This window comes from Myotis yumanensis, unplaced genomic scaffold (genome assembly GCF_028538775.1).
Source record: "Myotis yumanensis isolate MYYU_CA2020_CCGP unplaced genomic scaffold, mMyoYum1.0.hap1 SCAF_4, whole genome shotgun sequence".
NCBI classification, from domain to species: Eukaryota; Metazoa; Chordata; class Mammalia; order Chiroptera; family Vespertilionidae; genus Myotis; species Myotis yumanensis.
This window is the reverse complement of record NW_027223755.1, coordinates 81,817,868-81,840,547: the sequence shown is the minus strand read 5'-3', so window position 1 is coordinate 81,840,547 and position 22,680 is coordinate 81,817,868. Positions and strand designations below refer to the sequence as shown.

The 22,680-nt window shown below is 39.2% G+C and overlaps 1 protein-coding gene across 1 annotated transcript in view; it reads left to right on the top strand.

Annotated features, from left to right (window-relative positions):
- Positions 1 to 22,680, top strand: part of BAZ1B (bromodomain adjacent to zinc finger domain 1B) — a 74,383-nt gene that overhangs the window by 6,802 nt on the left and 44,901 nt on the right. Inside the window, exons 2-6 of the mRNA XM_070412769.1 lie at positions 4,443 to 4,559; positions 7,969 to 8,113; positions 13,497 to 13,701; positions 16,635 to 16,756; positions 20,709 to 20,906. Coding sequence (XP_070268870.1) covers positions 4,443 to 4,559; positions 7,969 to 8,113; positions 13,497 to 13,701; positions 16,635 to 16,756; positions 20,709 to 20,906 — 787 coding nt within the window. The remainder of the gene's footprint in view (positions 1 to 4,442; positions 4,560 to 7,968; positions 8,114 to 13,496; positions 13,702 to 16,634; positions 16,757 to 20,708; positions 20,907 to 22,680) is intronic.

Here is a 22,680-nt window from a genome sequence, read left to right as displayed (position 1 = left end):
TACTGCTATGTTGTTAACTATATGGGTCTTGATCAGGAGGGCCATTTGTATATTTATAACATTCACGGACCATACAAAATTATCAACTTAAAAATTAACTTGTTATATTTGGTCAAACTTTTTTTTTTGCATGTACAAAGCTGTTGCTTTATTCAGCCACAGAGTTGGGGAAAGGCTTCCAGTGGCTCAGGTCAGAGTCTCTCCTTTAAGTCCTGGCTACCCAAGAAGAGAAGGGGTCCTCAGTAGGCAAGCTGATTTTTTTTTAGCGTGGTCTCAACTGGCTGTGATACTGTGAAGAAACACTTGTGTCCTCTGTTTTGTTGTCAGGGATATATCTCTAACTAGTAGCCCTGCGCACGAATACGTGCGCCAGTAGCTCGCTGCCGCCCTCCTGTAGCTCCTCCCGCCCCCCTCAAAGCTTTCTGTCCTGCCCCTCCTGTAGCTCTCCGCCCGCTGCCCTGCCCTGTAGCTCCCTCTGCCCCCAGCCCTCCCTCCCCCCATAGCTTGCTGCCCTGCCCCCTCCTGTAGCTCTCCGCTGCCCACTTATAGTTAGCTGCCCCATCCGCCTGCTGATCTGTGATCCGGTTGTTATGCGGTGGGTCGTCATGCTGCAAGGCATAACGACCATTTGCATATTACATCTTTATTATATAGGATTATTATATAGGATTGGTAATGAAAAGAAGCTCAGTGGTTGGCTTCATAGTCTTCTGGTGCAGCAAATTTTGTGCAGGGGATGGTGGGATGAGTCGTCAAGGACATCTGGTGTGCATGGATCCAACATTTTCCATAAGTGGTACAAATGCTCTTGGAAACTGGTGACTTAGCTATTGGACTATCTGGAAAGGTAGCCTTAACCTGTAAATGAGAAGACCAAGGAGAATCTTTTTTTTTTTTCGCCTCATGCCCTGACGTACAACCAGTGGCCACCACTGCTCACTTTCTCTTTCAGGTACTACTTCCCAAACATTTTTTTTTTAATCCTCACCCAAGGATATTTTTCCATTGATTTTTTTTGTGTGTGTGTGTGTGTGTGTGTGTGAGAGAGAGAGTGGAAGAGAGGGGGAAAGACAGAAATATCGAGAAACATGAACCCCAACCAGGGCCTGGGTCAGGGAGGAACCTGCATCCGAGGTACGTGCCTTTGACTGGAATTGAACCCAGGACCCTTCAGTCCGCAGGCCAACACTGTCCACTGAGCCAAACCAGCTAGGGCAGTGATGGCAAACCTGTGACTCGTGTCAGAGGTGACACGCGAACTCATTGTTTTGGTTGATTTTTCTTTGTTAAATGGCATTTAAATATATAAAATAAATATCAAAAATATACATCTTTGTTTTACTATGGTTGCAAATATCAAAAAAATTTCTATATGTGACACGGCCCCAGAGTTAAGTTATGGTTTTTCAAAATGCTGACACGCCGAGCTCAAAAGGTTCGCCATCACTGGGCTAGGGCTTTGATCAAACATTTAATTAACTCACCCCTAATGCCTTGGTAGGGTCAGACCTAATGATTTTGTGGGTGGGCCTTACATGACCCTGGGCCACATGTTCCCCACCTCTGGTCTAGATCAAGAAGACTGGACTGGGCACATTATTCCTACTTTTAAAAATAACTAATAAAAGAAAATGGTCTCTCTCTTTTTTTTTAATCCTCATCCGAGGACGTGCTTATTGATTTTAGAAGGGAAGGAAGAGTGAGAGACAGAGAGAAACATCAATGTGAGAGAGAAACATTGATCAGTTGTCTCCCTATATACCACACCCTTACTAGGAATCAAACCCACAAGTTTTTGGTGTATGGCAGTGATGGCAAACCTTTTGAGCTCGGTGTGTCAGCATTTTGAAAAACCATAACTTAACTCTGGTGCCGTGTCACATATAGAAATTTTTTGATATTTGTAACCATAGTAAAACAAAGACATATATATATATATATATATATATATATATATATATATTTTATTATTATTGAGTTTTTTACAGAGAAGAAGGGAGAGGGATAGAGAGCCAGAAACATTGATGAGTGAGATCGATCAGATGCCTCCTGCACGCCCCCCACTGGGGATGTGCCCGCAACCAAGGTACATGCCCTTGACCGGAATTGAACCTGGGACCCTTCAGTCCGCAGGCCGATGCTCTATCCACTGAGCCAAACCGGTTCAGCAAGACTTATATTTTTGATATTTATTTTATATATTTAAATGCCATTTAACAAAGTAAAATCAACCAAAAAAAAAAGTTCGAGTGTCACCTCTGACATGCGTGTCATAGGTTCACCATCACTGGTGTATGGGATGATGCTCCAACCACCTGAGCCACACCAGCTAGCACAATGTTCTCTCTTTAGGATATATTTGTTAATATCATTTACATTCTCCCTGATTTCTCAGTGAATTTCTTCAGTGTTGCTAAGTAACTATTAAACTGCTAAACATTTTGTTTGTTTAAATAAATTCACTTACTGATTGTCTTTATTTTTTTTTTTTTTTTTTTTTAAATATATTTTTATTGATTTTTTACAGAGAGGAAGGGAGAGGAATAGAGAGTTAGAAACATCGATGAGAGAGAAACATCGACCAGCTGCCTCCTGCACACCTCCTACTGGGGATGTGCCTGCAACGAAGGTATATGCCCTTGACCGGTATCGAACCTGGGACCCTTCAGTCCGCAGGCCGACGCTCTATCCACCGAGCCAAACCGGTTTTGGCTGATTGTCTTTATTTTACCTCCACTCCTCAAGTGCAAACAGGCAAACAAAAATAAAACATCCATCTTGTTAGTTATGATATAAAAATACCATTATAGTTATGATAATAGAAGCCATGCTATTGCCTTTTTTTTTTTTTTCTTTACTGTAGTTCACCCTGTCCGTAGGGGATTAGTTCCAAGACCCCCCCAATACTGTATTTGAAAAAGTACCGAAATATTGAAACAGTACTGAACCCTATATATATCATGCTTTTTTGTATATATACATCTTGATAAAGTCTAAGGCTTCTTTTTGGCATATCTGATTTGCCAGTAACATTACTGTTGGTGCTTTGGGGCCATTAATAAGTAAAATTAAAGTTATTTGAACACAAGCACTGAGATAACCATGATGGTCCATTGGATAACAGCTGGCTACTAAGTGACTATCACTCAGGTAGCGTATTCAGCCTGAATATGCTGGGCAAAAGGGATGGTTCATAGAATGGGATGGCACAAGATTTAAAACATAAATTATTTATTTCTGGAATTTTCCACTTAATAGTTTTGAACTGCGTTTGACTGGGTAACTGAAATGAGAGCAAAACAGCTTAAAGGGGACTATAAGTTTTTATACATTTTCAGTGCTTGTCTTTATATGACTATACTAGAGGCTCAGTGCATGAAATTCAGCACAGGGGTGGAGGGGGTGTCCCTCAGCCCGGCCTGCATCCTCTCGCAATCTGGGACCCCTTGGGGGATGTTGGGCCCAAACTGGCAGTCGGATATCCCCTGCAATCCAGGACACTGCATTTGCCAATGACCATACTTTTCATACAGGTGAAAGGCATCTTGCTGTTATATGGGCAGCTACATTTGTTTGCTCTGATTATAAAAAGTAGTACATACTATGATCCTTCTGAGGCAGTAGTACCATTTTCCCCATCTTAAGGGTGGAAAAACTGAAGCAGAGAGAAGTTAAGTAATTGGCTTTGTCACACAGTTATAAGGGTCAGAATCGGGGCTAACCACAAAATGCAAGCCAGAGTCCATGCATGTCATTGCATCATCCTGTTTTTTCAGTGTTGGAGTAGCCTTGCCAGGTTTTAATTTTTAAACCTAAGAGACTATTCCCAATATATAGGGTAGGGTCCCTAGGCCTGGCCAGCGATCAGGGCCATCTGTGGGGCAACCAGTGGGTGGGGAGATCAGGGTGCCCCCGCTGGCACCCATCTTGGCTGGCGGCCTGGCACCGCCCCGCATTGAGGGTCTGCCCCTGGTGGTCAGTGCACGTTATAGCGACCAGTCGTTCCACTGTTTGGTCAATTTGCATATTAGGGTTTTATTACATAAGATTGAAGTCTGACTCGTGGTTTTTAATGTTACTGTATTCTGTTTAATCCTTTTTTTAAAATATATTTTTATTGATTTCAGAGAGGAAGGGAGAGGAAGAGAGAGATAGAAACATCAATGATGAGAGGGAATCATTGATTGACTGCCTTCTGCACATTGGACCGAGCCTGCAACCCAGGCATGTGCCCTTGGCCAGAATCGAACCTGGGACCCTTTGGTCCACAGGCCGACGCTCTATCCACTGAGCCAAACCAGCCAGGCCAATTTTATCTTCTCAATATGTATATCATAGAAAGGATACTGTAGGTTTTTTTCTATATATAATTAAGTATTTTATGAATATGGATTAGTTGTCTCTGTTGCTTGAATATTGTTTTCCTGAGCCACTGCTAACAGAGAGTATGAAGCCCGCTTGGAGAGGTACAGTGAACGCATTTGGACATGTAAGAGTACCGGAAGTAGTCAGCTAACACACAAGGAGGCCTGGGAGGAGGAACAGGAAGTTGCTGAACTGTGAGTAATATAAACATTGCTTTTCTAGCACCATCTTCACATTATTAGGAAAGGGGGCATAGAAAGTAAAGCAATATTTATATTAAAATTTATGGGGGAAAAAAAATTTATGGGGCATAAACTGGAATTTGTTACATTAGTATACTGTATTAGTGTCTAAGTGCCCCTGCTTAGTGGAATTTTGCTAGTAACAAAGTGTGTGGAATACATAGTTATGTATATACTTTAGGTAATTACCAGGCTTTTGAATATTCTTGCTCTACTTTTATCCTGTAAATATTTTGAAAATGTGGTTCTAAACAGTGGACACAAATATGATCTAGAAGTAATATGGAGGTAGCAAATAAGCAGAGATTTTTTAAAATTTTGTGGTCATCCTGGTCAGGTCGAAACGGCCCCGGTGTGGTAGGGACGACCCCGGTGAGGTTGAAACAGCCCCCGTGAGGTAGGGACGACCCCGGTCAGGTCGAAACGGCCCCGGTGTGGTAGGGACAACCCCGGTCAGGTTGAAACAGCCCCGGTGTGGTAGGGACAACCCCGGTCAGGTCGAAACGGCCCCGGTGTGGTAGGGACAACCCCGGTCAGGTTGAAACGGCTCCGGTGTGGTAGGGACGACCCCAGTGAGGTTGAAACAGCCCCCGTGAGGTAGGGACGACCCTGGTCAGGTCGAAACGGCCCCGGTGTGGTAGGGATAACCCCGGTCAGGTTGAAACAGCCCCGGTGTGGTAGGGACAACCCCGGTGAGGTTGAAACGGCCCCCCGCGAGGTAGGGACGACCCTGGTCAGGTCGAAAAGGCCCCGATGTGGTAGGGACAACTCCGGTCATGTTGAAACGGCCCCCGTGAGGTAGGGACGACCCCGGTGAGGTTGAAACAGCCCCGGTGTGGTAGGGACAACCCCGGTGAGGTTGAAACGGCCCCCGTGAGGTAGGGACGACCCCGGTGAGGTTGAAACGGCCCCCGTGAGGTAGGGACGGCCCCGGTGAGGTTGAAACGGCCCTGGTGAGGCTCAGACGGCCCTGGTGAGGTTGAGACTACTCCAGTGAGGTTGGGACAAATAAGGGGGACCAGTATGGACTGATGAACAGGGGTAGATACAGAAGCAGAGCAACATTGAACAGAATGTTAAACTACAGTGGGAAGCCTGGGGAAGGTTGGGGGGAGGATTAAGAGACCAACTGAAGGACTTATATGCATGCATATAAGATTAACCAATGGACACAAGACACGGGGCCGGGGGGGCGGGGGGTAGGGGCCGGGGGAATGTCAAAGGGGGGAAAAAAGGAGACATATGTAATACTCTTTGTAATACTTTAAGAAATAAAAATTATTAAAATAATAAAAAAAAAAAGGAAAAAAAAAAAAAGAAAAAAAAAATTTTGTGGTCATTTGAAATTTAAGTTAGTATTTACAGCAGCTACCAAAAATAAACACAATTTAAAGACCATTTATCTAAGTGGGGCAGTTGAATGAGGAGTCTGTTTTTTAAAAAATATATTCTTATTAGTTTTAGAGAGAGGGAGAGAGAAAAATATCAATCAGCTGCCTCCTACACGTCACCTAATGGGGATCGATCCTGCAACCCCTGCAGGGCCCGGACCAGGAATTGAACATGCGACCTTTTGTGACAATCCTCAACCAACTGAGCCACACCAGCCAGGGCTGAATGAGGAGTCTTAAAATTCCTGTCTATATTCAAAGTGCCTACTTGTTTTGGTATTCTCTCAAAGAAAACACTCAGAATTGGGCATTAGGAACATGTAAAAGATAAATAGAAACTAGGGATGTAAATTACTCTTTTGGGAATTTGGAATAGAAATTTTTTCTATGGACTTCTTATTGACTTTTCCTGATAACCCATAAGCAAAGAGCATATAATTCTGCTCTTTTGCTGGTGTAACAGAACACTGGGTTTAGTTGAGGTCTGGGTTCTAGTTATGGCTCCAGGACTAATTATTAGTCAAGTTTGTTAACCTGATGCCTGTTTCTTCTTAGCTTGGGTCACTTACATCGTTCTGTTTTAGATTAGTATTATTTATGTATATGCCCTTTTTAAAGTGTACTAGACCAGGTGTTGGCCACCCTTTTCTTTTTTTTTTAATTTTTTTTTTAATTGATTTTTTACAGAGAGGAAGGGAGAGAGATAGAGAGTTAGAAACATCGATGAGAGAGAGACATCGATCAGCTGCCTCCTGCACATCTCCTACTAGGGATGTGCCCGCAACCCAGGTACATGCCCTTGACCGGAATCGAACCCGGGACCCTTCAGTCCACAGGTCGACGCTCTATCCACTGAGCCAAACCGGTTTCGGCTGGCCACCCTTTTCAATAAACTGTCAGTTAGTATGGTCTTTGTCTTAGCTATTTAATTCTGAGGTTGTACAGTAAAAATAGCCATAGATAATAATACATAAGTGAATGGGAGTGATTGTGTTCATGAGAGACACATCAGTTGGCTGCCTCCTGCATACCTCAATCCCACAGTCCAGTCATATGCCTGGCTGGGAATCGAACCCAGGGGACCTCTTGGTCCATGATATAACCAAGCTCAATCCACTGAACTACACCAGCTGGGCTCAAACTGCTTTTTAAAAATAGATATTTTATTGATTTTTTACAGACAGGAAGGGAGAGGGATAGAAAGTTAGAAACATCGATCAGCTGCCTCCTGCACACTCCCCATTGGTGATGTGCCCGCAACCAAGGTACATGCCCTTGACTGGAATCGAACCTGGGACCTTTCAGTCCGCAGGCCGACACTCTGTCCACTGAGCCAAACCAGTCAGGGCCAAACTGCTTTTTAAAAGAGTTGAAACATAGGCTATCAGCAGTATATGAGTGTTACTTTGCACTATCTTTTTTCCCATATTGGGTATGATCATTAAAATTCTTTTTTGTTAGGTTAATAAGTGAAAAGTGGTACATAATGGTTTTACTTTGCAAGGACATTGGAATTCAAATCATGGTTCCATCATGTTAACTTCCTGATTTATTTTCCTTATCCATAAAATGAAAATTCTAGAGAACTAAATGAATGAAAGCATATTATTGACTCAGACATAATAAAAATACAAGTGTTATGATGTCCTAACTAAAAAGATGGGAAAAGGCTATGAGTAAATAATGCACACCTAAAACAGAACGTCTACTGCAAAAAACAAATTAATGGAGAAATGACCAACCTTAGTAATGATGTGCCTATTATTTTCACTTTATGTATGAAAAAATTAACCTGGAAAGGTCAGTCTGACAAAGATATTTATAAGTTCTTTTTCCTGTGTACTACATAGTTTTTAATCTTTGTATTCCCCAGTGCCTTGTATATTTGCTAAAGAAATGTTTGCATTGACCTGAATTAAAGCTGTGGAAAGGTTTTTCTGCATTTTCTTGGTAATAACATATTTGTTTAGTTTGAAGGAAGAGTTTCCTGCGTGGTATGAGAAACTTGTTCTGGAAATGGTTCACCATAACACAGCCTCCTTAGAGAAGTTAGTAGATACTGCTTGGTTGGAGATCATGACCAAATATGCTGTGGGAGAAGAGTGTGACTTTGAGGTAAGTTCCTATATTCTTTAAAAATATGAGATTTGATTCACTAACCATATATCAGGATTTGAGTATAGATTATCCAATGCATATCTGTGTGTATAAAATTTTGTTACATGAAGTCTCTACTTAGTATTAAATATAAAGGCAAATTTTAGAATACTGGGCTACCATTTTACATTCTTGCAGATTCTGCACAGAAATGTTGAGGTAGTAAACAGGCTCAGATAATTAAATAGGTTTGTTTACATTGTTGTATATATTCTGAGTGATTTCAACTGTATGTAATGAAATATCTAACACTGGCTAGTACTTCTCAAACTTTAGCCTAAATAAAATCTTAAACTATTCTTAAACTATTTAAAAATATTGAAGAGGCCCTAGCCAGTTTTGCTCAGTGGATAGAGTGTGGGCCTGCAGACCGATAGGTCCCTGGTTCCATGTCCAAGGGCGTATGCCTGGGTTTCAGGTTCAGTCCCCAGTAGGGAGTGTGCAGGAGGCAGCCAATCAATGATTCTCTCATCATTGATGTTTCTATCTCTCCCTCTCCTTTCCTCTCTGAAATCAATAAAAATATATTAAATAATATATATATTGAAGAGGAAGGAATGTTTCCAAACTCATTTTATGAAGCCAGCATTTCCTTGATACCAAAACCAGATAAAGACATTACCAAAAAAAAGGAAAACTTACAGGCCAATATTGTTGAGGAATATAGACGCAAAAATTTTCAACAAAATATTAGCAAACTGAATTCAATAATGCATTAAAAGAATTATATACTATGACGAAATGGAATTTATCTCAGGGGTGCAAGGTTAGTTCAACATCCATAACTAAATCAGTGTAATACATTTTATTAATGAAGTATAAAAACATATGACCACCTCAGTAGATGGAGAAAAAAGCATTTGACAGAATTCAACACCCTTTTATGGAAAAAATTTTCTTGTGTGAAAATTAACAAATGAAAAAGGAAATAGAATAGAGAGCCCAGAAATAAGTCCTTGCTTATTTGGTCATTTAAGCTACAATAAAGGAGGCAATGATAGACAGTGCAAAAAGATGAAATTGGACTACTTTCTTACACCATATATAAAAATAAACTCACCTGGCCATTATTGTTAAGTGGTTGAGCACCAAACCAAGGTCGCCAGTCCCAGTCAGGGCACATGCCTGGGTTTCAGGCTCGATCCCCAATAGAGGGCGTGCAGAAGGTAGCTCTCAATGTTTCTCTCTCTTCCTTTCCATTCCTCTTTCTCTAAAAATCAATAAAAACATATTTAAAATCAAAACAAAAAAATCTCAAAATAGATTAAAGATTTAAATGTTAGACCTGAATCCATAAAACTGAATGAAAACATAGGCAGTAAACTCTTTGACATTGCTCTTCGAAGTGTCTTTTTGGATATATGTTCTTTTTATAAAATTGATTTTGGAGATAGGGAAAGAAACATTAATTTGTTGTTCCACTTATTTATGCATTCATTGGTTGATTCCTGTATGTACCTTAACTAGGGATCATACTCATAACCCTGGTGCATCCTGATAATAATCCAATCAACTGAAGACGACCTTGCCAGGGCTGGATATATGTTTTCAAGAGAAGGAAACGAAAAAAAAAAAAAAAACAAATGGGACTACATCAAACTAAAAAGAGTTTACAAAGCAAAGGAAATCATTAACAAAATGAAAAGACAGCCTATTTAATGGGAGAAGATACTCGCAAATGATACATCCATAAGGGGTTAATATTAAAAATATATAAGGAACTCACACAACTTATTACCAAAAAACAAGCAATCCAATTAAAAATGGGCAGAAGACTTTAACAGACATTTCTGTTAAAGGACATAGAGCCCTAGCCTGTTTGGCTCAGTGGATAGAGTGTTGGCCTGCGGACTGATGGGTCTTAGGTTCAATTCCAGTCAAGGGCATATACTCGGTTGCAGGCTCCTCCCTGACCTGGGCCCTGCTCAGGGCTCATGCAGGAGGCAACCAATCGATGTGTTTCTCTCAACATTGATGTTTCTATCAGCCTTTCCCTCTCTCTTTCACTCTCTCTAAAAATCAATGGAAAAGTATCCTTGGATGAAGCTTAAAAATAAATAAATAATAAAAGAATAAAATACGTTTAAAAACAAACACAAACAAGCACAGAAGGACCTACAGATGGTCAACAGACATGAAAATATGCTCAATATCACTAATCATCAGGGAAATACAAATTAAAACAACAATGAGATATCGCTTCGAACCTGTCAGAGTGGCTGTCGTCAATCTTATATAATAAAAGGCTAATATGCAAATCAACAGGACCGCAGAACGACCGGTCACTATGACATGCACTGACCACCAGGGGGTAGATGCTCAACACAGGAGCTACCCCCTGGTGGTCAGTGTGCTTTCACAGGGAGGAGCGCCGCTTAGCCAGAAGCTGGGCTCACAGCTGGTGAGCGCAGTGGCCATGGTGGGAGCATCTCCTGCCTCTGCAGCAGTGCTAAGGACCCCTCAGGGGATGTCTTGACTGTCGGCTTAGGCCCACTCCCCCTGGGGAGTGGGCTTTGGACATCCCCCGAGGGGTCCCGGACTGCCGGGCTTAGGGATCCCCCCCCCCCCCCCCCCCCCCCCAGTGCACGAATGTCATGCACTGGGCCTCTAGTAAATCAATCAATAACAAGTGCTGGCAAGGATGTGGAGAAAAGGGAGCCCTCATATACTATTTGGTGGGACTGGAAATCAGTGCAGCTACTATGGAAAACAGTATAGAGATTCCTCAAAAATTAAAAATAGAGTTGCCATATGATCCAGCAATTCTACTTTGGGGTGTTTATTTTAAGAAAACAAAACACTAAATGTATATGTACCCGTATGTTCGGTGCAGCATTACTAGTAATAGCTGAAAGCAACCTAGAGTAGATGAATGGGTAAAGATGGTCTAGTGAATAATAATTATTTAGCAACAAAAAAGAATGAAATCTTGCCATTTGAGACAATATAGATAGACCTAGAGGGTATTAATCCTAAATCAAATAAGTCAGACAGAGAAAAACTTCACTTATATGTGGAATCTAAAGAAACAAAGTAAAGGAATAAACAACAGAAACAGATACAGAGAACAAGCTGATGGTTGCTAATGAGGAGGTTTGAATTAAGAAAAAGGAGAGTGCAAAACAAATGAGTTATTTAAAAGAGAAATAGAGTGGGTACTGTTTTCCTAATTTGAATAAGAGTTTTATTCTCAAGTTTGATATGATCACCATAGGTTGACAAAGAATCTCACACATACACATATACACATGGGGATGAACATACTTAACTAATAGCCATGAGCTCACCAAATGAAAACAAGAGGCAAAGAGAAAAAAGCAAACAGACACACACAGACTTGAGGATGGATAAGAGAGAAATAAATTGAGAGAGATGTACGCAGATACAAGGACACTTACACACTTTTCATCCTGTTCAATCTGCCTTTCTTGGGAAATAATAGCTGGCTCAGCAGGAAGCAGCTGAATAATTGACCTTGAAAGATTTTGTCTCCAGAAGGCTTAAATATATGACCATTACTACAGTCAGGGAGATAATAAAGCCTCATGTCAGGTGCCAACTTGTGGGTCCAGTTAATTATCAGCTCTAGAAAAGGGACAAAATCTTATCAACCTGGTGTGTCTAGCCTCTATGTTTCCCCTTTTAAAAAAATCACTAGAGGACTTATGAATATACATTCTTGAGCCCTATCCCCTAAGGGTTTGGTTTAGAAAGTTTTGGGTAGGTTTTAAAAATTTGCAGTTTTAACAGCTCCACTTATATGTGATGATGCTAACACTCTGGAAACAATGATTCTCATTGATGTTTCTATTTCTCTCCCTCTCACTTCCTCTCTGAAATCAGTTAAAAAATATATATTTTAAAAAGCTTCTAGAAATAATAAGTGGTAGGATACAAGATAAATGTGCAAACACCAATTTGTTTTTTATGTCTATGTGTTAGCAACAAACAATTTGAAATTTAACAAAGAAATACTATTTCAATATCAAAAACTATGAAGTACTCTAGGAGTAAACCTGACAAAGATACGCATGATCTATACCTAAAAATTATAAAACATTGCTGAGAGAAATTAAAGAAGACCTTAAATAATGGGGAGGTATATCTTGTTCAGTTCTTCCCAAGTTGATAATGTAGATGCAACTCAATTGCAATAAAATCCCAGCAGTTTTTTTTTAGGAATTGCCAAGCTGATTGTAAAATTTACTTCAAAATACAAAAAAAAACCCCACAACTAACCAAAACAACTTTGCAGAAGCACAATAAAGTTAAGCTAATATTGTCTGATTTTGAGCCTTCAAATTTTAAAGTATTGATATAGTGTGAAATTGGTATAAGAATAGCAAATAGATGTGGAACAATATAGCATCCAGAAATTGACACACACACACAGAGACACACTTGATTTTTGGTAGAGGTTGAAAGATAGTTAAGTGAAGAAAAGATAGTTTTTTCAATAAGTGGTTCTGGTATTGTTGGATATCCATATATATAATAGATTCTTTATTAAATGGAAATTTTTAAACTATTTTACACATGTCTGATGTTTGTGCAGTAATTGCCCTTTGGGCTTAGTACATTGGTACATGAATTATAAACTAGATTGTGATAATTTTATTTTTTAAGATGTCATATTTTACTGGGTGGAAAAGGTGAAGGGTTTAAGTACAAATTGACAGTTACAGAATCACTTATGTAAAGGACAGCATAGGGAATATAGTCAATAAAAATTATGGTGTCAGGTGGGTACTGGACTTATCAGGGATCACTTTGTAAATTATGGAAATGTCTAATCACTATAATGTATACACCTGCTACTAATATAATATTGAATGTTAACTTTAATTGAAAAATAAAGAAATACATTGGTATTGTAGAAAAAGAATGAAGAAATGAAGTCGGGCGAAATATGTCATTTTAAAAAATATATATGTTTTTATTGATTTCAGAGAGGAAGGGCGAGGGAAAGAGAGATAGAAACATCAGTGATGAGAGAAAACCATCAATAGGCTGCCTCCTGCATGCCCCCCACTGGGGATTGAACCTGCAACCCAGGCATGTGCCCTTGACTGGAATTGAACCCTGGACTCTTCAGTCAACAGGCGGATTGTTAATCCACTGAGCCAAACTAGCTAAGGCGTAATATGTCATTTTTTAACATAGAAGTCAGAAATAAAATTGGAAAAAAATCACTGTACTTGGTTGGTACTTTAAAGGTTTAGTGAATTTTTGTTAGGTGGGGTGTAATGTAGGCATATTGGCTAATATATTCTAAACATTATCTTTAGGTTTTCTAGTTTTTATTTATTATCACTGATTCTCATTCCTGTCTCCTTTATAGGTTGGGAAGGAAAAAATGCTCAAGGTGAGGATTGTGAAGATTCATCCTTTGGAGAAAGTGGATGAAGAAGCCACTGAAAAGAAACCTGATGGTGCCTGTGATTCTCCCTCAAGTGACAAAGAGAATTCTAGCCAAATTGCTCAGGAGCACCAGAAGAAGGAGGCAGTTGTAAAAGAGGATGAAGGAAGGAGAGAGACTATTATTAGTATGTATGATGCTAGCTTTCCTTTGTGACTCTTATTATACACAAATCTTTTTGAGTTATCTAACAAATAATTTGTGATTTGTAAATGAGTTTTGTAGGTAGATATGCCTTTCTTTTGTGATTCAGCAAACAACTAAAATATAAAGCGCTTTGGCTGGTGTACTCAGTGTTTAGAGCATTGCCCCATGCACCAAAAGGTCTTGGGTTCCATTCTGGTCAAGGGCATGTACCTAGGTTACAGGTTCAATCCCCGGCCCTGGTCAGGGTGTATGCAGGAGGAAACTGGTCTATGTCTGTCTGTCTGTCTCTCTTTCTCCTTCTCCCTCTTACCCCGTCCCTGTCCTTCTCTCTCCCTCCCTAGCTCCCTTTCACTCTCTTAAAAAAAAAATCAATGGAAAAGATATCCATGGGTGAGGATTAACCAAAAAGAAAAAGAGAAAAATCCATAAAGCAAATAAAGATTTAAGTCTTCCCTCGGAAGGCATTTCCTCTTAGAAATCTGTGTGCATATACCTAGCTACTCAAGATGGCAAAGAAAGTTTGCTTTCCTTGTCTCTTTAAGTTGGAAAATACTTAATGTCTGTGTGAGGAGAAGCGGGGTTAGAGTAGAAGGGGCAAATTCTAATCTCCATTTCTCTTCACCGTGCAAGCCAATTGTGGTAATTTTAAGATACTTCTTTTATCTAAATCCTGTAACTCAAGTCCCTCCCACATAGGAGCTGCCAGAATTTTGAAACATTATGATATCTAAGAGTAATTTTTTGGGACTTGGCAATTCTAACAATACTGTTTGAAAAGTTGAAGAATTGAGACTTTGCCCATTGGGAAAATTATTCAGCCTCTGAAACCTTCATTTGGAAAAAAAAATCTGTATAAATAAAAGAATTTGACTGTAATAGATTACTTCTGTCTTAAAATATGAGTACTCAAAGGATTTGTGTATATTGATCCCCCCTCCCCATGACTGTTAGAGGATCAAATAATCTTAACCTCTTATTTAAGTGTTACATACAGAGATTGAATTAGAATTAGAGTGCTATGTGCTCTGTTTTCCATTCTATTTTGTCTTTCCATATATTTTGGATATATGCAGATGTGTTTTAGAGGGATTTCCTTATCTAGTCCCAGGGGAACAATTAACTAATTAAAATTTCCCCAAGGATACTTAACTGTTGTAGCTGGTTCACCCCAGTGTTGATACTTCAGTTTTGTTTTCCACTCTGTATTGTGAATGCTAATGTTTATATTTTTCAGTTTCTCTCTTCCTTCTTTTTGATACTGAAGTTTTCTAATATGTTCATTACTTAATATTCTCATGACTTAATGTTAATAAATTTTTTGGTTAGGTGTTGCCTGATAATATGTCTTTAACACTTCTTCTGGAAACAGATTCTTGAACTACCAACAATATGTTAACAATTGTTAATTTTATGACTTCGGCATCGTGTACCAGGGAACTTCTATGTTTTAGGCTTTGGTTTTTTATGAGTGTTATATGCCTTAATTTAGTTTTTAATTATTGGAATATATATAATACTATTGCTAGTATGTGGAAAGGGTGGTGGACAGGCTGAAGAATTAGTGTTATGATGTCTACTGAGTGTTTTCAGGGGAAAAATTGATTAGAATTTCCATAGAAATGATAGGCAAATTCCAGTATAAATTTTTTCTCACTTAGGTGACCTTTCATTCTGCTTTATGGGGGAAAATGTACTAGACAGAAACTTTCAGCTTGTTCTTAACCTTCCTGTTTGAAATTTCTATATTCTTCCATCTGAGAAGGGAGCTAAAATACTTTGACTTTAAATTCCATTTCCTCCTACTTTCTCTAGGGTTGAGTTAACTTTTATTATTCTACTCTACAGTGTTTTTTAACCCTCTCTCATGTTTTTTCTTTCCAATTTATAAATGAAGCCCCATTTTCTAAAAACAAAAACATATCCTCCCTTGATTCTTTTGTTTTATTTCTGTCTTATTCATTCAAACCAAGATTCATGAGATATTGTCTCCACTTATTGTGCTATGATAGTCTAACTTCTGCTTCTTTACTCCTGACACTGTTGCTAGTAAGATTATAGGTGACCCTCTACTTGCCAATTCCACTGATTTCTTCTATGTTTTGCTTTTCTGTTACATTTACACTGTTGGTCACAGCCATACCTTTAGCTTATTTGATACCACAGTTTCCCTTAACTTGGACCCTAACCCTAACCCTTTTCTGTTCTTTTGCCATCTTTAGAAAATACGCATCTGCTTACTTAGACCAAAAATCCTTTGTTTCCCTAGAGCTCACAAGATAAATTCCAATTTCTTTATTTTTTTTTTATTTTTATTTTTTTTAGATTTTTTTTTCTTTTTTTTTCTTTTTTTTCTTTTTTTTTATTTTTCGCTTAAAGTATTACAAAGGGTATTACATAAGTGTCCTTTTTTCCCCCCCGCCCTTGACAAACCCCTACCCTCCCTTACCCCCCAGTGTCTTATGTCCATTAGTTATGCTTATATGCATGCATACAAGTCCTTCAAATTCCAATTTCTTTAAATGGTATACAGGTCCTTTATAGTTTGCCCTCCTTACTTCTTTAGTCTGATTTTTTACTGTAGTCCCGATTATATTTACTCATTATTTGCATTCTCTGAACAAGTCATATTCTTTCTAGGCCTTTCCTGCCTATCTTCCTAAGTTAAACATTGCTGCTCTCTCTCCTCATATTATTTTTGTGTACCCACCTCTGTAATATTTACCACATTGTATTATAATTATTGTTGACTCTGCCCATAGACTTTAGCTAGTTCAGGTAAGGATTTTATTAATCATCTTGGTGTCCCATCATTCAATGCCTGATGCAGAGTAGGTGTTCAATAAGACAATTATGAATGAATGAATAGAATTAAAAGAATTCTTATTTTCACTAATTTTCTAATGATTTGACTAGATGACAGAGCACGTAGATCTCCACGAAAACTCCCTACTTCATTAAAAAAAGGAGAAAGGAAATGGGCTCCTCCAAAATTTCTGCCTCACAAATATGATGTGAAACTACAAAATGAAGATAAGGTTAGTTGGCACTTTACATTAACCCTGTTACTTATATAGATGTTTAAGAAAATATCATAGGGCTGGTTTTCTTAGAGAAAATGTGCTAAAGAAAAATGTAAATGAATGTGTCTCTGCAACAAATTCTGAGTGGTTTTCTAGTTCTCTAGTCTTAGTAATTATGACTTTAAGTCAAACTGTATTTTCTTTCTTAGGAGATTGTTTTTTCCTTTTAATAGGACTTATTAAGGTTAAGAGTAATTTGCATTTGAGCTTCGAATTCAGTTTGAAAAATAAGAATCTGTTTCCAGCAGTTATAGACTTCCTGAGGTAATAGCTCTTCCCAGATAAAAGTAGAGCAATTTGTAATGTAATTTAATTTAGAAACCGAGTCAACAATAATGCTTTTGCAAGGAATCTGTGGAACTAACAACCTGAAACAGTAAATACCCTTAAAGTAACTTAGTACTGTGTTTTATTCATTCTAAGATGTTTGTCTTTTATATTTTTAATGTATTTAGAATCAGTATATATCTTAAAATCAATTGGCATGAATTTTTTTCTTGGTGCATAAAATAATGTCTTTTATTAATAGCATCTTAGAGTCTATGAAATAATGCCATATTACTTTCAGGTACTCATACCTGTATGGAATTGTTAGAAAGTAGGAGGATGGGAGGTTGTGTGTGGAAGGGAGCTGCACATTTTTCTTTACGTTTAACTGTTTTATAGAAAAAACAGCTAAGGCCTGTGAAGTTTAATAATTGTCAAAGCTCCTAATTTAGTAAATGAGATTGGGACGGATTATAACCCAGATCTTTTGCTTCTTTAGAGTTTTTTCCCCTACCTCAAATTTGTTGACAAGTCTTAATTCCATTTTGACTGTTTTATAGTGAACTAGAGGCCTGGTGCACGGCATTCATGCCCTGGGGAGCTTGGGGGACGCTGTCCCTCAGCCCCGCCTGCACCCTCTCGCAGTCCGGCACCCCTCAGGGGATGTCTGACTGCTGGCTTAGGCCTGCTCCCCATGGCCTAAGCCAGCGAGAGAGGCTCCCTCCACTGCCGCTGTGCTCACCAGCCATAAGCCCGGCTTCCACCAGGAGAGAGCTCCTGTGTTAAGCGTCTGCCCCCTGGTGATCAGTGCGCGTCATAGCGACCGGTTGTTCAGTTGATTTGCATACTAGGGTTTTATTATATAGGATGATCTGAAGACATACCTAAATTGTTAGGATTTCTTTATATTTTAAAATTAAATGTTAAATACAATTTTTCACTAAAAGTTTCTTCCTCATTCAGGAAGGTAACTAGTTAAAACATTGCTAGGGAGTCTCAACCACTTTCCTAATTATTCATATTCTTATTGTTGAATGTAAATTGTTTTGTTCACATGTAATAGATACTATTAACAGAAAGATAGAAATACAAATAAGAAAAAAGACATCTTTAATCCCATACTCAGAGATGATAATTGATGAATATAGTTGTGATTAATGGTGGTTGTTAGCTTTTAAGTGACTTTTAAAAGTAGGAATATTTGCCCTACCAGTATGGCTCAGTCGACGTATGAACCAGAGGTCAGAGTTTGATTTCTGGTTAGGGCACATGTCTAGGTAGCAGGCTTGATACCCAGAGGCAGCCAATCAATGATTCTCTCTTGACATTGATGTTTCTATCTCTATGAAATCAATAAAAACATATTGCAAAAAGAATTAAAAGTAGGAATATTATATACATACTATTTTGTAGCTTCTTGTTCATTTTCTCTCTGGTAACTATCTGTAATGTCGTAACATTCTTTGAAAACAGTATTTTCAGGTTGTGGTGTATGTGATAGTCACCAGGAGAGTTTATTAAAAAAGTAGTAGCTCTTTCTGAAAGCAGCCAGAGGTGACCTGTGAAAATTATTCGCTATTCACTTGACCCAGAAAACCCCACAGAATCATGCAAATTAGGAAGTTCAAATTTTTTTTAAAAAAATATATTTTATTGATTTTTCACAGAGAGAAAGGGAGAGAGACAGAGAGTCAGAAACATCAATGAGAGAGAAACATCGATCAGCTGCCTCCCGCACAATCCCCACTGGGGATGTGCCTGCAACCCAGGTACATGCCCTTGACTGGAATCGAACCCGGGACCCTTGAGTCCGCAGGCCGACGCTCTATCCACTGAGCCAAACCGGTTTCGGCGGAAGTTCCAATTTTTAAGTTCACTTTAAGAACATGTGAAACTGTCCAGGCCATCTAGGGTATGCATATCTGAAAAATCACCAAGTATCTGAAGGATGTCAATTTACAGAAGTAATGCTTGCCATTCCATCGTTAAAATGGTGAATTGGTGGATGTGTCCAGTCCAAACAGTGGGGCTAGACACGGTCTGTGGCCCAAAGAGTGCCGAATTTTTGCTACACATGTTTAAAAATGCAGAGAGTAATGCTGAACTTCAGGGTTTAGATATAGATTCTCTGGTCATTGAGCACAGCAGAGCTCCCAAGAGGTGATGCAGAACTTACAGAACTCTTTGGAGGATTAAACTATATATGAGCTCTCCCTGCCACATTGAGATGATCCTCACTGAAAAAGAGCAGATTGTTCCTAAACCAGAAGAGGAGGTGGCAAGAAGAAAAAGATACCCCCCAAAAAACTGTAGAAACAAAAACCTAATAGCCAAGAGTAAATTCAGCATAAAATCTTCCATATACATAAAAGCCAAGCAAACAGAATGACGGATCGACTGGTTGCTATGATGTGTGCACTGCAGTGGCGAGCCGGCTCCCCTAACCCCCCAACCTCCTGCAGCCTCCCCTCTGCCAGCCCTGCCCCCAACCGCCCCCCCCCTCATCGTGGGTGGGGCCGGTCAGCCAACTGCCCGTGGCCCCTCCCCTGGGTTGCCCCCCGCATGCACAAATTGGTGCACCAGCCTTCTAGTAAGTAATAAAAGTAAAAGCGGGGGAAAAAAGTGGATGCTCAGGCTCTACTGCCAGACATTTTAAAAGTATGTTTATATTGATTTTTAGAGAGAGGAAGGGACACAGAGAGAACCATTGATGGTGATATGAGAGAGAAACATCGATTGAACACCCATACACACCCCAACCAGAGATCAGACCTGCAACCTCAGCATGTGCCCTGACCAGGAATTGAACTGGCAGCCTTTCAGTGCATGGAATGATGCTCAGCCCAATTGAGCCGCACTGGCCAGTGCTAGCATATGCATTTTTTAAAAAGTATATATTTTTTACTGATTATTTTTTTTTTTACAGAGCTGAAGGGAGAGGGATAGAGAGTTAGAAACATTGATGAGAGAGAAACATCGATCAGCTGCCTCCTGCACATCCCCTACTGGGGATGTGCCCACAACCAAGGTACATGCCCTTGACTGGAATCGAACCTGGGACTCTTCAGTCCGCAGGCTGACCCTCTATCCATTGAGCCAAACCGGTTAGGTCTAGCATATGCATTTTAATAGCTCCCTAGGTCAGCGGTCACCAACCTTTTGGACCTCACAGACCACCAGTGGTCCACGGACCTCCAGTTGGTGACCGCTGCCCTAGACGATTCTGATAAGTTTGTCCTGATTGAGAAAAGTATTTTCCCCCATGGCTTCAAGGGTATTCATTATGGATGTAGTTTAATCTTAAAAATGAATCCTTTATTGAAGATATTTATGTAGTCCTCCCATCCCTGTTTCTGCTTTTATAAGCAGTTGATGACTGGTCTATTTATTTCCAAATTTTTAAATATGAGAATTTGTTGATTCAGTGAGTATATACATTTCTAGGACTTTGATACATATTGACAGATTTCCTAGGGATTAATTAACATCCTGTCTCTGACAATTATTCTTTTTCTTCCTGGTTTATAGCTTTATTTTATGGATGGAATTACGATTTTTCTGGAGAGAACATAAATCTTTGTTCTCATTGGTTAATTGTTCTTTCACCCTAGTGATGAGTTGTTTATATTTGTTAACCTAGATCATCAGTAATGTGCCAGCAGACAGCTTGATTCGTACAGAACGCCCACCAAATAAGGAGATACTTCGATACTTTATACGGCATAATGCCTTACGGGCTGGCACTGGTGAAAATGCACCTTGGGTGGTAGAAGATGAATTGGTGAAGAAATATTCCTTACCTAGCAAGTTCAATGACTTTTTACTTGATCCATACAAGGTAAGGTCACTATTAATTTTTGGACAGCAGGATAGAACACTATTAGATGAGTTTATTTCCCCAGATGGGTCCAATAGATTAGATTTATAGCAGATTTTGAGCTCCAACATCAGATAAGGAATTCAAAAATTTTCAGATATCTATTTCATAAAGGTTGTGATTTGTGGGGTTGGTAGGGGAGAGGTCACGACGTTGAGTATCTCCCCTAGTTTAATTTATTTTTTACATAATTAAGAAGCAAACTACATACATGTGCTTTTTGACCTCAGATCCTTCTTATAATGAGGTAATGGTATAAACACAAAAAACATTTTGCAAATTGAATCCTAAAAATGAAAATTGATTTTATACATCAGAAAAGATGATCAAATACACTGGTAGCCTTGAAAAAGGACTTGGAATGAGTATTACTTTGTATGTCAGGTGAGTAGAAAATCTAGGATTTTCCTCTTGAGAACATGGTTTTTTCTTTATTTCATTTGATCTACAGAACATTATTATGAAGTTGTATAGTATGTAAAAATATCTTAATCTTATTTTCCAGGTGGGGAAACAGAGGCTAGTCTAATTAAAAGCAATATAAAGTGAATGACAAAAGCCAAGACATTGTCCTTTGATTTCTGGTTATCTTTTCCATTTAGGGTTTCTCCAATGAAATTATAATGTAGTTTGTGAGAGTTTTTTTTGTAGGTAGTGAGAGTATTTATGCTTCTTGTGTTGGTAAATTTACTTATTTGCATACTGATGTTTTCATCTTGGTCTCTGGGCCAGAAGGGGAAGGAGAGAGCCCCTGGTCCATTAAAATAAAGTCTGAGTTCCAGGATTTTTCTCCCCCATCCTTATTTATTTATTTATTTTTGGTAAGAGAACATTTATTGGGTAAATTACAGAGGTAGAGAAAGTAATTCCTGGAAGAAATGGGCTTAGGAAACAAGTTATAGAGAGAGGTAAAGGAAGGGCCCTTGGAATTTGGGAGTGAGGAAGCTAATGATAACAAGCCAGGAATCGGGCAGAGAGATGTTGGGGGAGGGAAGGGAAGAGAAGGGAAAGGCATGGGCATACTTTCAGGAGGGAGAACACCCCCTTTCTTTTTTTCTTTTTTTTTTTTTTTAAGTAGTCAGTTTTGTTTTGTTTGTTTTTTAAAATATATTTTATTGATTTTTTACAGAGAGGAAGGGAGAGAGATAGAGAGTTAGAAACATCGATAAGAGAGAAACATCGATTAGCTGCCTCCTGCACATCTCCTAGTGGAGATGTGCCTGCAACCCAGGTACATGCCCTTGACTGGAATCGAACCTGGGACCTTTCAGTCCGCTGTATCCACTGAGCCAAACCTGTTTCAGCCCTTTCTTTTTTAAAAAAGCATATTTTTATTGATTTCAGAGAGGAAGGGAGAGGGAGAGATAGAAACATCAATAATGAGAGAGAATCATTGATTGGCTGCCTCTGCACTATCCCCACTGGGGATCGAGCCTGCAACCCTGGCCATGTGCCCTGGTCATAGGTCAATGGTCAACCACTGAGGCTCCTTCTCTTGTTTGTTTGATGGTTTGTTTTAATGTATTTTTTATTGTTGATAGTATTACAGATATCTCCCATTCCCTCCTCCCCTTCCTGTTTTTCTCTTCTCCTAATCCTTATCCCCCCTCCCCCACACACACACCCAGGTCTTTACTATCCTATTGCTCATGTCCATGGGCTGTGCATATCCTATATAATAAAAGCCTAATATGCAAATCGACCAAATGGAGGAACGACCAGTTAGCTGGGAGTG